At 41.6% G+C, this 17,162-nt stretch overlaps 1 protein-coding gene across 9 annotated transcripts in view; it reads left to right on the top strand.

Moving 5' to 3' along the window:
• The window catches only part of HUWE1 (HECT, UBA and WWE domain containing E3 ubiquitin protein ligase 1), a 122,331-nt gene that overhangs the window by 24,889 nt on the left and 80,280 nt on the right, over nucleotides 1-17,162 (top strand). For all 9 annotated transcript variants that reach the window (XM_074201727.1, XM_074201728.1, XM_074201730.1 and 6 more), the window contains exons 3-6: nucleotides 2,228-2,294; nucleotides 3,923-4,021; nucleotides 5,097-5,303; nucleotides 8,641-8,793. In XM_074201727.1, the coding sequence (XP_074057828.1) occupies nucleotides 2,250-2,294; nucleotides 3,923-4,021; nucleotides 5,097-5,303; nucleotides 8,641-8,793 (504 nt within the window). In that variant the 5' untranslated portion in view covers nucleotides 2,228-2,249. The remainder of the gene's footprint in view (nucleotides 1-2,227; nucleotides 2,295-3,922; nucleotides 4,022-5,096; nucleotides 5,304-8,640; nucleotides 8,794-17,162) is intronic.

Raw genomic sequence — 17,162 nt, 5'->3', positions numbered from 1 at the left:
CTTTATCAATTCCAGTTAACCTGGTGGGATCCTCTGGGCTTCAGTATAGCCTGTTGTTTTTTCAGTGGAGCAGCTTAATTCCTCTTGGAAATTACTCTTTGCACTATCTTGTTCTTTGAGAACTGAGGTAGGCTTTGAAGACATCTCCAGTAGATAGTGGGAACTGCATCTGTACTTTTCTTAGTTTGACTGTAGAGGAAAGCCTTATACAAATGTGAGGATACAAATGTGTGGTATCCCAAGTTTTCATGATCCCATTTGTAGTTTTCTTGGCAGGGATACTGGAGCAGTTTGTCATTTTCTTCTGCAGCACATTTTATAGATGTGGGAACTGAAGCAAACAGGGTGAAGTGACTTGTCCAGGATTATACAACTTGGAATTGTCTGAGGCTAAATTTGAACTCAGGAACTGAGTCTTCACTCTATCCTCTGCAACACTACTATACTAAAGAGTTTTTCAAACCCTAGCTTGAGTCTTATCTGCAAGATGATTTAAAGCTTCAACTCTGAACAATGAAACTAGACCTGCCAGGTGAAATAGGAGATATTTTGCTGAACATTTGCTGCCCTGTGTTTCCTTTACTTTCTATCATTTCAACAAGTTGATGACACTTCTGACTTTCAACCATTCTATTGATAGACAAGGCAGTAGACTAAGCCCTTTTTTAAAAGGAGGGGGGCTCATTAAGCTAGGTGGCACAGATTCTTGACCTTGGAGTCAAGAGGACAGGAATTTGAATCTGGTCTCAAATACTTGCTACTTAACAGCTGTTTGACCTTGGGCAAGTCACTTAACCCCGATTGCCTCACATCCAGGGCCATCTCGCATTGTCCTGATCTATATCTGGCCACTGGACCCAGATTCTGACAGCACAGCACAGCACCCCCTCACCCAAATCCAATTCATATCATAGAATCACCTCCCTGATATCTTGTTCTTCAAGAATATCACATTTGGGGCGACTAGGTGGCACAGTGGATAGAGCACTGGCCCTGGAGTCAGGAGTACCTGAGTTCAAATCTAGCTTCCAACACAATACTTACCTAGCTGTGTGACTTTGGGCAAGCCACTTAACCCCATTTGCCTTGCAAAAACCTTTTAAAAAAAAGAACATCACAGTTATTCGGAAATCATATCTCAACATCTCAGCTCTTTACATTTAAAAAACCCTCAAACTGCCCTTAGTACTTTCGATTTTTAATGGGAGGTGCAGAATTCTTCTCCATTGTTCCCTGGATGTTCTGAATATGTAGTACATCACTTTGAGTCAATGAGATTTTACCATATGATCTCTAATCAGTTCTTGTGGTCAGTTTTCCTGAAAATCCAATGTTCTAAATGAATGAGCCCTGGAATCCTATGCCAAGTTAGATGTGACTTTCTGGTGGTCTTTTGATTATTGTATGTTATGGAATGGTGGGCATGTTGCCAGTCAGAGGAGATCAGAGCATTGACTGTTTGCTTCCAAGGAGCTAAGACCACATTCTCTGTCACCACCTTTAATGGTCTGTGGGCTTTTAATCTGGAAAAATTTAACTTGGTTCTCTCCAGATCTCAGTGATTCTAGTTGCTGGGATTTCATAGAAGAATAGTGCTTTGTTCCATTAGTAATAGAAAGTGGAATAAGTTGTTTCTTTTTCATTTGAATTATGAGTGAGTGGTCTCTCCTCAGTGACTGCACAGGGAACATTGTTAGCTCAGTTACTGTTCACTCTTAGACTTTGTTGCGGGACTGAGGAAGGGAGATGATGAAAATTATTTTCATTTGGTGATACTTAGTTGATTATTTTACAATATTGCCAATGGTGTCACTTACTGTTTTCAGGGATTGTCGTCAAGGTCAGAAGCAGCTTAGATAAGATACTAGAATCTGCCTCCTCAAGTTCATCTGTGCCAGTTTTTTGGTTTGTTTTTTTCATTATCAACTCCAAAATGGAACTTTTTCTAGAAAGTTGCAAAGTAGAGTAACATTTGCCTATGTGGGTGTCTCAGTATCTAAATCAGCTAGTGATGACCCCATTTTTAAAATGTTTGGATGAATTTGCTGCCAGTTGGAAGCTAGTCGTCTGTGTGGATGGACTTCATACCCATAGCTGCCCATGGACAACATTGCTTCACAACCACCATGGATTTTTGAGCATCATTTTGCTTGACTCCATGATAGAGACCAGAAGTGGTATCTGACTTGGCATTTTTAAATTTGCTAACCTTGCAATTTTCTTTTAGGGAGACACAGAAAATTTCCAAAATGAAAGTGGATAGGACTAAACTGAAGAAAACGCCTACTGAGGCGGTAAGTATTTACTGACTTTCTTTTGTATTTAGCTGAGGAAGATTGTGACCCTTTAAGTTAGTGCCAAGTGGATCCTTCCCCTGGTGACTGGCCTTACTTTCCATTTCTGAATTCCCCTGCCCTCACTAGGATATTTTCTGTAAACACTGCTTGACTCAGAATAACCTCCTGCTTATGTTCCATAAACCACAACTGGGAGATGTGTCCCTTCTCTTTCCCTAATTGGTGGACCTGAAATAGTGAGCTATATTCCTTAAACCACCATGGTCAGACACAGTATAGTTTGACTTTTGGCCCCCTATGCTAATCTAATGTCTCTTTTTCAGCTTATTTTGGTAATTTAGGTCCCCTTGTATGCACTCCTAATTTGTTGAACCTGGCACATGATTTTAAAGTGGAATTAGCTGTTGACCAAGTTTGAATTGCAGTATTCAATTATAAGAATGTCCCAGTCAATATTTTTGGTAGTCCCAGTTGCCAGACACTATGTTATTAGCTGGTTAGAAAGTTATCTAGTCCAAGATTCCTCAGTCAGAAACAGTGGTACCAGGATAGGCAGCCTTTGAATGTGAAGTCTCATTTGAGTGTGGGAGTCCATTTTTGCTCCAGGATCAGTCTAGAAACGTTGAAGTTAATGGAAGGGAATTAAGTTGGCCTTAAAATTTAGACCCTGGGTATATTTAGTTAACTTACTGAAAGTCCTCTTGCTGTGCTAACCTGAATACTGGCACTTTTGATGCTGAGGTGGGCCTCTAGTATCATTCCTGCCAGTACCCTCCTTTATTGAGGAAGTAACTTAAGACTCTCAGAAGACAGGGCAAAGTATGAGACCTCAAGTCTTCTGACCCTTACAGTGCTGCTTTGTTGTGGGCAAGAATCCCAGTAAAGAGGGATGGGTAAAGTGAAGAGATTCCGAGACTCTGTGTGAGGGACTTAGAGAAAAATGGACAAATATGAAGAGTGGTAAGTAAGAGAGAGGAGACTTTAGATTTGGAAGGGCTAGTCTCATTTTTCATTTGAGGAAACAATCACACAGGAATCATACTTGGTTTTGGAACCTGCTCATCTGATTCTAAATTTCCCATGTAGCAGTGGGTTTGAAAAAAAGTAGAATTAGGGTCTGCCATCTCTTGTCATCATAAGGCCCTTCCTAGACTTGGGGTGCTTGTAGGGATTTGGAAATTGGATCACACTTGGATTTGGAATCTGCTCATTTGCATGAGTGAAGTCCCCCCAGGTAGCAGTGGGTTTGAAAAAAGATTAGAAAGGATCTGCCGTCTCTTGTCATCATAAAACCCTCTCTAGATTTGTGCTGGTAGAGAGGGCCTTTAAATTTCTGATAACCACCTTTCCCATCCAGCCCCTTATTTAGAACTACCCCTGCTTCCATGGATGCCCAAGGGGGAAAAGAAGGCCACTCTGGGAAAGACTTCAATCTGAGTGTAAAACTTGGCATCTTCCCTCCTCCTTTTCTCAAAAAAAGTCACACACGTGTTTTTCGGCCTCTTTATTTTACTGCCTGGTTATAGATCTGAATGAGCTCAAGGTACATGTTGAGTTGGGGGAGTGGGGAGACACATGAGGTCTCCAGTGTCTCCATTAATGAGGGTCCTTGTGTTTTCTTCTAGCCTGCAGATTGTCGGGCTCTGATAGACAAACTTAAGTGTTGTAATGATGAGCAGCTCCTCTTGGAACTTCAGCAGATCAAAACCTGGAATATTGGAAAGGTAGGTAGGATACCATGAATTGTATTCTTCCACATAAGAGAGACTTTTCAGGGACCAAGAGAGACTGGTCTAATCATTGGAAATGAAGAGCAACTGGAGTTTTAGGGAGTACCTTTTACTCGCCAAACAGCATGCCCTTTGACCCAGAGTAGTTGGATTATTTTTTAGGTTGTTTTTTTTTCTTAGTTTTTTTGCAAGGCAGATGGGGTTAAGTGGCTTGCCCAAGGCCACATGGCTAGGTAATTATTAAGTGTCTGAGCCCGGATTTGAACCCAGGTACTCCTGACTCCAGGGCCGGTGCTCTATCCACTACGCCACCTAGCCGCCCCAGTAGTTGGATTTTTGAACCACTAACAAACATATGGGACTGAGATGAGATTGTACCCATTGTTGATGACAAAAAAAAAAAAATCTTGCTTGGTTTTGAGCTCCCAAACCTCAGTTCATGCCATTTTCCAAGTACATATTGGATGGTAGAAGCTAGATTAAAAGGTGACACTAGTGAGAAACATTGTGATACTTATATGCAGTCAAAGGTTTTTTGTTCTGTTTCTTTGAGTTCCCTCAGGAATCTTAGAGTGTGCTGTTTGCTCCAGATAAATGAATCCTATGTAAGAAAGAGAGACATTTCTCTTCTGAAGTTGAAGTAGTCAGTAGCAAACAGAGCCTTTCACTTTTTCAGGGGGGAAAAACAGATTCAGATGTTCACTGGGATGGCCTTGTTAAAAAAAAAAAAAAAGGAGGGGGTGGCTAGGTGGCGCAGTGGATAGAGCACCGGCCCTGGAGTCACGAGTACCTGGGTTCAAATACGGCCTCAGACACTTAATAATTACCTAGCCGTGTGGCCTTGGGCAAGCCACTTAACCACATTGCCTTACAAAAAAAAAAGTGGCTAAGGGTTGTACTAGGTTACAGCATTAGGTTAGCCCCATGAAGGTGTTCTTGAGCCCCAACTGCAATAGGAGAATGATGAGAATAATGAGCAAAGGCAGACTGGCTATCCATGTACTTTGGGCAAGAGACTACAGTTTCTCCATGCTTTTCTGGGCCCTCTTCCTTATTTCTTCTTTTCCAGTGTGAGCTGTACCATTGGGTTGACTTGTTGGATCGCTTCGATGGGATTCTTGCTGATGCTGGCCAGACCGTGGAAAACATGGCGTGGATGCTGATGTGTGATGGGCCTGACAAAGAGCATCTGAAATTACTGCTCTTGGCAGTGCTGAATTTTACTGCCCTGCTCATTGAATACAGTTTTTCTCGGCACCTGTACAGCTCCATCGAGGTAGGCAGGAGAAGTGGGCCTTGATCCTGGCAGCTTGGCTTTGAATGAATAAATGGAAAGGCATTTACTAAACAACCCACCATGTGCTCCGAAAACAGGCTCTGCTCTCTAGTTTGTATGAGTACTTTCAGATCCTTCTAGTTCTTAAGAATGCAGGGACAGCAACTTCTTTTGTGTTGATTTCCCTGAATAAATCCACTGAACCATTTGATACTGGTTATCTGGGGTTGCAGAACTTCCCTAAATATTGGTTATTTTGGAATGGCTCTTGGGCTCAACTCCCATTTGAGGGCCATTGACCTGCAAGTGGTAGTAGTAATGGTGGAGGTGGCAGTAGTGGTTAGATTTGGCTAGAGTGGCATATACTTCCGACTGCCCTTAGGGCACCTTGTTTCAGCGAGGTTATAAGTGATGATCATTGGATGCCTGTTCATTCAGCGGGGGTGGGGGGAAGATTTTTTTTTTTTATAGTCTATAGCCCCAACAAATAGCTTAGCCAAAGGTGTGAAGAAACTGGTGCATCTGAGAATATTCATGACTGGAAATCTGTGCCCTTTTTTGTTCTGGGGGTGTTAAAAAAAAAAACCCAAAGGTGTTTTCCCAGCCTTCCTGGAAATACTTTCAGGAAATTGTTTACTTTTCCTTGTGCCTGCCAATGGCCCACCCTTCTCACCCCTCTACCCAAAATACTTTTGTATTTCTAGAGTGCTGGTGCCTGTTGCACTTCTTTGAGAGGTCTTTAGAATAGGCAGAATGGGCAGAGCGTACAAGGTGACCAGCAATAAGAGAAGGAGCTTGATTTAGTCTGTCACTTTTCCCCTTAAGAACTGGGTCTGAGGTTGGCAAGGATCTTGCCAAGTCTTTCAAAGAAAGCAATTAAAATGAAAGAGACATGTCTAAAGAGATGGGATGGAAGAAACAGGAGTCTGAACAGAAGTGAATGGCAGTTGCTTCCAGGCAAGCATTGGTGTCATAGCCCTGCTCTAGGCAAAGGTGTGCACTTGTGAATGTGCTGACATTGCCAGATTGTTAAATCTGATGAAGATACCAGTGCAGAATTAAACCTGGAAGACACCTTAGCTGGAGGCCATTTAGTCCAATCCCTGTATTTTACAGTTAGGGAAACTGAGGCCCAAGTGGCAGAGGGTTTCATCCAAGATTACATAGCAGCAGGCACTGTTGAGGCCAGGTCTGCTGTCATCAAATCCAGTAAACTTTACAAAGATCACACTCGACTATTTCATATTTGACAGTTCCAAAAACTGTTGGCTGATCAGTTCGTGCTGAACATAAGATGGGGCAAATTCTAATATGTGTTGCCCAAGCATTAGTGTTAGCAAAGATGGAGGAGTAACGATCCTAGTAACTTTTTTAAAAAATATATTTTGACTGTTGTCTTGTCTCTTAAATGTTCCCACTTTTCCCTCTTCTGTCCCAGAAAGTCACTATTTAACAAATGGGTTTTTTTTGGTAATATGTGAGATGTAGGCTGAATGATTGCCCTTGAGTTTTTAATCTCCCCTGCTAAGCAGAACTGTTGCCCTTATAAAAATATTGGACAAGCTGATGTAGCAACCAAGTCGACCAGGGTCTTTTTTTTTTTTTTTTAGATTTTTCAAGGCAATGGGGTTAAGGGCTTGCCCAAGGTCACATGGCTAGGTAATTATTAAGGATTTGAGGCTGGATTTGAACCCAGGTATTCCTGACTCCAAGGCCAGTGCTCTATCCACTACGCCACCTAGCTGCCCCAACCAGGGTCTTTTTCAAACAATGTGGACTCCATAGTGCCTGGACCTTCTGTTTTGGAGAGAGAATAGACTCACAGATCGGGGAATCTGTAAGACTAAGTTGGGAAAAACAGGCAGTAGGAGTTTTTTGTGTGTTCCTGGCTTATTGTGTCTACATTTAGTCCTCTGTTGGCCATGATCTTCCAGCACATACTGCTATAGAAGCTTGTGCTCCCTGTTGGAAGAACTGTGGTGCTACCATTATGACCTGGGAAAATTTGGGCTGGTTGGACATCTGTGCTTAGACATCTCCAATTTGGGGTCCAAATAAAGGTTTTTCTGAGCCTTCATCTTTTCTTTTATGTTGAGATATTAGGACCTGCTTTATTTGACTCATAAATATGAGCAGTTGTTATAGATAAAAAGAAAGCCCCTGTAAATGAAGCCCTTTGTAATGACACATTTGAGACCTGGCTTGCTCTGTATATGGGTGGAGGATTGTGTGTGTGTGTGTGTGTGTGTGTGTGTGTACGCACGTATGTGCATGGACACTTGTCTGCCATCCCTTCAGCTTTAATCCAGTTTAGGGCTACCACTATAGCCATCTTCGATGCAGTAATAAGGGCTCAAAAAGTGGCGTGTGGTTATTCCTGTTTTACAGCTGAGGGAGCTGGAATTACTTGTGGCAAAATGATTTGCTTATAGTCTGGAGGTCTATCTAGTCAAGCCTCCTCATCTCAGTCCTGAGCTTTATTCTCATACTCAGCACACCATTATGTGTTGGATATTTTCACCTAAGTGTCTCTCTCTTTTGGATGCCAGAGACTTCACATGAACAGTACAGTTCCTGAGAATCCATCCCTTTTCTGAAATCACCTGTTTCAAAGGCCCCGCCCATCCTCAAGGCCTCACTTTCTTTCCCAACATAGCTACTATCATGTCATTTCTCTCTGATCTCTCTCCTGACTGTCCCCTTCTCTCTTACTACCATTGCCTCCATTCACCAGACCAATTGCAGCTGCCTCCTAATTTGTTTTTGCCTAAGCATTTTGTCTTCTTCCACTTAGTCCTCTCCATCATTTTCCACATGATCCTGTCCTAATCTAGACACTGCCATGGGTCCCTGTTGAAAGTCTAGTTCTTGACCATCAATTTCTGACCTTCATCTCCCAGTTTATCATTTTTATCCTTCACACAACACACACAGTGAATGTCCAGGTAGACTTCTGCTCATTCTTGATAATGCACAGTATTCTTCCTCCCTCATCATTGCCTAGAACATATCACTTTCAAAGCTCCACCTTTCAGAAACTCCTGCTTCCTTCAGTCTTCAATTCCATAAGACCTTGTTTACCCCTCATTCCTTAAAGTTAGTAGTGGTGATGGGCCCAAACTCCCACCCCTTTCCAGGATTTTGTGTGTGTGTGTGTGTGTGTGTGTCTGTCTGTCTGTGTCTCTGTGTGTGTGTCAAAGGAAATAAGGACTTGGCTTCTGGTTTGCTAGGGTGAATTCTAAACTCCATAGGATTTGACTATTTTTGGTCAGTGGCCAAAACTGATTGCCATATTGTTGGAGCTTTTTCTTATAACCATCTCTTTCTGTCTCTATAGCATCTGACTACATTATTGGCCTCCTCTGATATGCAAGTGGTACTCGCGGTGCTGAATCTCCTCTATGTCTTCAGTAAGAGATCCAACTACATTACCCGCCTGGGTTCTGACAAGAGGACTCCACTGCTGTCCCGTCTGCAGCACTTGGCTGAGGTCAGTCTTGATGGGAGAGGAATGGAGAACCCCAGCACCTGCTGGCTCCAGACATTTCACTTCCAGACATGGTTTGTGACCAAATGTATAACAAGGTAGATTTGAAGTGTTTCTTAACCAGAAAACAGGCATGACAGGTGAATATTCTGGGTTTTTTTTTTTTCACCAGATCATTGGTTCTAGATTACCAGAATTCTTGCCCTTCAGACACTTTAGAAACCTGTGAGGCATTGATAATTGAATGTGAAGAAATATTTTTTTTGAGTAATGACACAGAATTTCTTTTTTTCTTTAAGAAAGATTTTATTTATTTTGAGTTTTAGAATTTTCCCCCTAATCTTGCTTTGTTCCCCCCTCACCCCCCCACAGATGGCAGTCTTTTACTACAGTCTTTACATTGGTTCCATGCTATATATTGATCTAAGTTGAATGTGATGAGAGAGAAATCATATCCTTAAGGAAGAAAAATAAAGTATAAGAGATCACAAAATTATGTAAATAAGACAACAGGTTTTTTTTCCCCCCCGAAATTGAAGGTAATAGTCTTTGGTCTTTGTTCAAACTCCATAATTCATTCTCTGGATACAGATGGCATTCTTTATTGCACATAGACCCAAAATTGTCCCTGATTGTTTCGTGATGGAATGAGCAAATGACAAAGAAATCCTAATCTCTAAATTGATTCATTCAAACTGTTGAGCTTGGACCTAGAATTGCAGTTTTCTTGGTTCAAGGAAAGAATTTGCTCTAAGCATCTCTCCAACTTACAGTTTGTTCCTCCCATTTGATCTTTCTCCTTCCTCTCTTGGTTCAAGAATTTTATCTTAGATGTTTGCTTCCCTTTTTTGGATGTGTTCTTAGTATTTTCAAATGATGCTCAATTGTTTTTGGAAACTAATGGAAGTAGAACATATATATATATATATATATATATATATATATATATATATACAGAGAGAGAGAGAGAGAGAGAGAGAGAGAGAGAGAGAGAGAGAGAGAGAGAGAGAGAGTGTATTCGTGTCCAGGCCAACGAGCACTGTGTGCTACATTTATTGAAGTCCATCAGATACTGGGGGAAAAGATTGGGAGTTCCCAGGTGGTTGCTGAAGAAAGTTACTGTACTGTTGGTAAAATAAGATGGGATCTTTTGATGATTTAAAATTTTATCACATGTCCTAACCTTTTAGGTTCCTATCAGATAAGAACCAGAGATGGTGAGTTTTTAGTTTTGAATATTGGCCAGCAAAAGGAAATGACTGCTGAAGTTGTGTACCCACTTGGATGGTGACCTTAAAAGAGATGAGGATTGGTAGTCTCAATGTGTCTGAGAGAGAAGGGGCTGCACAGAGTTCATCCTGCATTGTTGCCTAGAGACTCTAACCCTCCCAATGCTTGTGCTCATACCAAGGGCAAATCTTTGTCCTCAAGCTTGGACGGGAAGCTCAGTTAATTCAGCAAGCACTTGGAATTCCAGGAACAGTGTACAAAGGCAGTGAGGGGCAGCCCCTCTCTCCCTCCTTTTTTTTTTTCTTTTTAATTTATTTTTTATTCTCATTTTGTACAAATTTTTTTTACATTAATAAAATATACTTGTTTACAAGTAAACAAAATACCCCTCCCCCATGAATATAGATAGACTTGCTTGGGCGAAAAAAGTAAAGGGGAGAGAAAAAAAATTAAAAAAAATAATAGTAATAATTGTAGGTATGGCCAGGTGGCGCAATGGACAAAGCACCAGCCCTGGAGCCACGAGCACCCGAGTCTATATCCAGCCTTGTAAACCCAATAATCACCCAGCTATGTGACATGCAAGCCACCTCATACCCACTGCCCTGCAAGAACCAAAAAGAAGGAAAAAAAAAGACCCAAAATAAAATAAAATAGTAATAATAGTAGGGGTGGCTGGGTGGCAGACAGAGCATTGGCCCTTGAGCCAGGAGCACCTGGGTCTGAATCCGGCCCCAGACACCCAAAGATCACCCTGCTATATGGCCCCAGGCAGGCCACCCAGCCCCACTTGCCCTGCACCCTCCCCCAAATAATAATAACAAAAAATGTGCTTCAGTCTTTGTTCCAACACCATCAACTCTGTCGTGAGTGGATCACATTCTTTATGATAAGTCCATCACAAAAGTTACTTCCATATTTTTCCAAAGTTGCCATTGCTGATCGCAACTCCCTCCTTTCTTATTTCTCCACTACCATGTACTATATTTTCTCTCTCCTTTCACTCTGACTCTGCTATAGGGTCGCTGAGTAGCGCTGCAGACAGATCCCTGGTCCTGGGGCCAAGAAGCCCTGAGCCCCCATACCACCCCTTAGGCCCAGAATCCACCTGGCCCTATGGTCCTGGGCAGGCCATCCAATTCCAGCCCCTTGCAAGAAGTAAAAAAGAAAATGTGTTATATCTGAACACTGTCCCCCCATGGTCCATCCTCTCCTCCTTTATTCACATCCCCACCCCTTCCCCCTGCTCTCCCCTCCTTCTTACTCCAGTTGTCTATACCCCATTGAGTATATTTGCTGTTTCCTCTCCTAGCTATCTCTGATGAGAGCAAAGGTTCCCTCATTCCCCCTTGCCTCCCCCCCCTTCCATATCATTGCAATAGCTCATTGTAATAAAAAAAAATCTTATTATGTGAAATATCTTGGACTATTCCCCCTCTCCTTTTTCTTTCTCCCTTTCCATTTCCCTTTTTTTCCTATTGACTCCATTTTTACACCATATTTTATCTTAGAATTCAGCTTTCTCCTGTGCTTCAACTATAAAAGCTCCCTCTACCTGCTCTATTAACTGAGATGGTTTATATGAATATTATCAGTAACATTTTTCTATACATGCAGTTCATCCTCATTAAGTCCCTCATATTTCCCCCCTCTCCTCCAATCTCCATGCTTCACCTGAGTCCCGTATCTGAAGATCAAACCTGTTTAGCTCTGGCCATTCCAAAAGGAATCTTTGAAATTCCCCTGGTTCCTTGAAAGTCCATCTTTTTCCCTGGAAGAGGACATTCAGCCTTGCTGCGTAGTTTATTCTTGGCTGCATTCTAAGCTCTTTTGCCTTCCAGTATATTGTATTCCAAGCCCTACGAGCTTCCAATGTAGTTGCTGCTAAGTCCTATGTGATCCTGACTGCAGCTCCACGATATTTGAACTGTGTCCTTCTGGCTGCTTGTAATATTTTCTGTTTGACTTGGGAGTTCTGGAACTTGGTTATAATATTCCTGGGGGTTGGTTTTTTGGGATCCCTTTCTCGGGGGGATCGGTGGATTCTCTCCATTTCTATTTTTCCCTCTGCTTCTAGAATATCAGGGCAATTTTCCTTCTTTGAAAATGATGTCAAGGCTCTTTTCCTGATCATTACTTTCAGGTATTCCAATAATTTTCAAATTATCTTTCCTAAGTCTGTTTTCCATATCAGTTGTTTTTTCAATGAGATATTTCACATTTTCTTCTAATTTTTCACTTTTTTGGTTTTGAAGTATTGATTCCTGATTTCTGGTAAATTCATCAATCTCCCTGAATTCTATTCTTTGTCTGAAGGATTTGTTCTCCTCAGAGAGTTTTCTTATCTCTTTTTCCATCTGGCCAATTTTGCTTTTTAAAGCATTCTTCTGCTCAATAACTTTTTGAACTGTTTTATCCATTTGACCTAAGCTGTTTTTTAGCATGCTATTTTCTTCAGCATTTTTTTGGATTTCCTTGACTAAGCTGCTGACTTCATTTTCATGTTTTTTCCTGCATCTCTCTCCTTTCTTTTCCCAGTTTTTCTTCCAACTCCCTCATTTGATTTCCAAAGTCTTTTTTGAGCTCTATCATAGCCTGAGCCCAATTTCTGTTTTTCTTGGAGTCTTTAGATGCAGGAGCTTGTGCTTCCTCATCTTCGGACTGAGTATCTTGGGCTCATTTGCAAAATATTTCTCAATGGTCTTCCTCTTGTTTCTTTGCTTGTTCGTTTTCCCAGCCTAAGCCTGTTTTTTGGGGTGCTTCCTGAGCTTTTGGGACACTTCCACAAGAGTCTCAGTGTGTGTGGTTCTGTCCTCCCTCCTGGTCTGTGAATGAACATAAGTGCCCCCTTCTCCCAAGGGGCCGAGGTGGGGGGGCCCTGTTGTTCTATTGGGGGGGGCTAGACTGGAATCAGTATCTGAATGTGGTCAGAGCCCCAGAGTCCTGTTCCAGGGGCAGAGGACAGAGCTCTACAGTCTCTCTTCACTCCCCTCCCTCAGCTCAATGGGCTCATGCCCTGGGGGCTCCTGCTTACCAACTCCCCCTGCTTCTGTTTCCGGGTCTAGGCTGCCAAAAGACCAAGCTGCTTGCTGTGTGCCGTGAGGGCTGGGCTCCACGTGCTTGCTCTGGCAGAGGTCCCCCGCTGTTCCCCCACTTTGTGCTGGAGCTCCCGGCACAAAGCTCAGGAGACTCCCCCGCTGCTGTGAGCCACGGCTCCCAGCACCCTGGGGCTGCCTCCCAGAGGCTGGAGTTCTTTGGCTCTGGCGGGCCACCCCTCTGGCAGGCTGCCCCTCCGACCCCGGGGAACAGATCCTTTCTGCTCTTTTCCAGGTTACCTTGAGTAGGAGAACTGCCTCACTGGGTCCCTTTGTAGGTTCTGTCTCTCGAAAATTTAGTTAGAGTCCTTAGTTTATGAGTTTTTATCAGAGAGCTCCTAAGACTTGATCCCTTCATGTCGCCGTCTTGGCTCCGCCCCTCCCTGTCTCCCTTCTTGAAGCTTCTTCTCTACATGTTGTTTATACCGTATATGTTTTTACATTTCTGGATGAAAGAAAAACAGTAAAGGGGTGGGTGCCAAAATCATTGATTCTGAGCTTTTTTGTGTCCTGATAAGATACTTGAAGTTTTCATTCCGCATCATTGTCCCCTTTTTGTCTTTTACATTTTACCCTAGGGAAGTCACTTAACTTTTTGCCTCAAATTTCCTCAGCTGTGTAACAATGATGATGTTTTCCTTTGATCCCCAAGAAGACTCTGCCATAAGGAGGTGGTGCCATGACAAGCAAGTGAATTGGATTTGAGTGAGAGGGTTCTTCAGCCTCACTTTCTCCTCTGGCTCCAGAGGCCAGATAGGAATTAGGATGACTGGAGATGGCCCTGGATGTGAGGCAGTCAGTGTTAAGTGACTTTCCTGATATCAAATATCTAGTAAGTATCATGTCTCTAAGGCCAGATTTGAACTTGGGTCCTCCTAACTCTAGCATCACCTAGCTACCTCATCTATAAAATCACCTGGAGAATGAAATAGCAATGTACAGAAATCTTTGACAAGAAAACCCCAAATGGGCTCACAAAGAGTTGGGCATGACTGAAATGCCTGAACATCAGCATTTCCATTATCTGTTACCCTTAGTAAAGAAAAATCAGAAAAGAGTTCTGCCAAAGCAGCTGACATAGCAGACTTTCCTGCCAGACAATGCATGTAATTCTTCCTACTGTGTTTTCCTAGTCTCTTCCAAAAGTTGGAACCTGTGTTTTTTGTGCCTCTACTTTTGGGTGAAGATCAGTCATTGTTTGTTTGAGGGTTCCTCTTTGTTTTGATTTCCTCAGGGTTTGCCTTTTTTCTGACTCACCTGACCTTCCCACGTTTCTCAGGCTTCCTCGTTATCATTATTCATATATCTCATTTTTGCAGAAATGTTCCATTTCATTTCTTAAGCCCCAACTAATTCAGAAATTCTCCACTCTTTCACATCTGCTTTGTTTCTCCACACATTTTACATGGATACATAGACTCTGTTTCTACTTTGGTTCTCCTTGGGTTATATTTGCCACAATGTAATCACCAGGTCAAAGGATGTGAACCATTTGATGTACTTTTTCCTTTTTCTTTGTTATGGTTCAGAAGACTTGGACCAGTTCAGTACATTAGTAAATCTGTGTTCTCATAGACCCTGCAGCATGGATGCTTAGAGTGTAAGCTTCTTGATGGCAGAAACTCTTATTTCTATTCCCAATGCTTAACCTAGCACTTAGGCCAGTAGCTGCTTAATAAATGTTTGGTGATTGATTATCTACTGAAATCCCTCAAGATCTCATTCTTTCTTAATGAATTCTCATCACTTACTCCTCTAATTGCCTTCAGTTCCACACAGAGATGGGCTAATATTGCCTATCTATCATTTATGAGTCTGGCACTGCTTATATTAATCAACTCTGAAATTTCTTTGTTATCATAACCATTCCTTTTGATCAGTCCTTCTTTCCCTCTTGAGAATTCCTAATGTCCTTCTTTGCCTTCACTGTTATGTTCAATTCTTCTACCTCACCTCAGTTCTTTCCTATGCTATTCCCCCCCACATTTTCTTATGTGAACTCATTGGTGAATTGGTATCTTCTACACACGAGTTTCCTTCCTTGCCCCCTCTATTCCTGTCTATGCTTGATTTTTACCTAATTTCTACCTTGGATTTCTACTTCTTTGGTTCCTATGCATATGCTGCTGAATGAAGGTAGAAGAAATCACATATTCATCTTGCACTACAAGTTAAAATTACATAATCTTACGTGGGCCCTTGTTATAGTTAGGTAATCATTGTGGACCTTCCTTATTTGATTCATGCTTTTACTCAACTATAGCAACTATTCACACCTCTCATGGCATTCCCTCATTTTTCACCAAACGTAATTGAGAAATTTGCAGAAAACTTTCCTCTTCAGTCTTCTTCCTCATCTCATATTTCTCAGACATCCTACCCATTAGCTTTGTTGCCTTTACTCTTGTGTTGAGTAATGAAATGACGCATCTTTCTAAGACAAACCCATCTACACGCACAACCTTTTTTGTCTTCCCCCCACTTTCCCATAGTCTTATCATCTCATTTGATTTTGGCTGTTCATTTTTGGCTTTCACTCTTTTCTTAAACATCTAACCTCATCATTCAACCGAAAGTTTTCTTTCCAACCTTGCCAATGACTTTTTCATTTCTAAACCCAGCTGAGGTCTTTTTTTCAACCCTTGTCCTTTTTGACCTCTCTGGGTCAGACACAGTTGATCACCTTCTCTCTAGATTTTTCATGGAAATGTTTTCTCTTGGTTCTCCTAACTTTCTTGCTGTGCTTTATATATTAATTTCTGTTATGTATAACATCTTTTGTTTTGTGTGTGTGTGTGTGTGTGTGTGTGTGTGTGTGTGTGTGTGTGTAGGATGATACATCACACCTTTGGGTTTGTGGTTTATAATTTCATTAAGGAGCATCTAAATAGCCCCAGTGGATAGAGTGCTGGACTTGGATTCGGGAGGACTGGAGCTCAAACTCGGCTTCAGACACTTATTAGCTGTGTGACTTTGGGCAGGTCACTTAACCCTGATTACCTTGCATCTAGGCCCATCTCCAGTTCTCCTGATTTCATATCTGGCCACTGGACCAGATGGCTCTGGAGGAGAAAGTGACTTAGCACAAGCATCCTCACTCAAATCCAAATTCAAATTCACTCACTGAAATTCACGTACTTGTCATGGCATCACCTCCCTGATATTATGGTCTTCTGCAAAATGAAAGACAAACATTATTGTAATCAATGTGAAGTCTTTCAAAGATATTTTTTCTTCATGATGTTTGTTATTCAATGAATTAGTTCTCCAGGATTTGCTCACTTTCCTCTTTATTATTTGTCATGTCTCTCTGAAAACATTATCTTTCTCAAAGCTCAGTAATATGCCCTTATATTTAGATAAAACAATTTGGGTAGCCCCTTCTTTGTTTTATGTATTTATGTGTTCCTCTTTTTTTTACAGTTATTAAAGTTCTATTTTGTTTTCCAGTGTCTCCCCCATTGGAAGAAAAACGAAAAACAAAATAGAATCTTCATTAAAAAAGACATTATCAAACCAGATATCACATTGGTCATACGCATTATCTCTTTTACTACCCCTACTCCCCAAATAAAAATAGGATAGGTAGATGTCTGATTCTGTACCCCAGGCTGTTACTTCTCTGTCATTGTAATGAGTCAGTACGCTTTGGATATTCCAAGTTGGTTTATTTTTATAGTTGTTCATGTTGTACAAATAAATGTTCCTTTCACTCTTCATCAATTTATATGTTATCTTCCCAGGTTTCTTTGAAACCTTCCCCTATATTATTTCTCACCAACACCATAGTATTCCATTACCTTCCCATTCAATAATTTGTTCATTCCCCTGGGTTCAGTTATCAGCTCCATGTGAATGATTCCTGGTTCTATTTTTTCCATTCAGAATCTCTCCCAAATTCCAGTGTAGGTTCATCAGATAGAAGACTCATCATCTTTCCTTCCAAACCCTCTCCTTTCCCCACTTTCCTATTAGAAAGGTTAGATTGTGTTTTCACTTTCCCTCCATCTCCCTTGATCCTTAACTTTCCCTCCTTCTCTTGTCACA

Source organism: Macrotis lagotis, chromosome X (assembly GCF_037893015.1).
Source record: "Macrotis lagotis isolate mMagLag1 chromosome X, bilby.v1.9.chrom.fasta, whole genome shotgun sequence".
NCBI lineage: Eukaryota > Metazoa > Chordata > Mammalia > Peramelemorphia > Peramelidae > Macrotis > Macrotis lagotis.
This window is presented reverse-complemented; position numbering and strand designations above follow the sequence as displayed.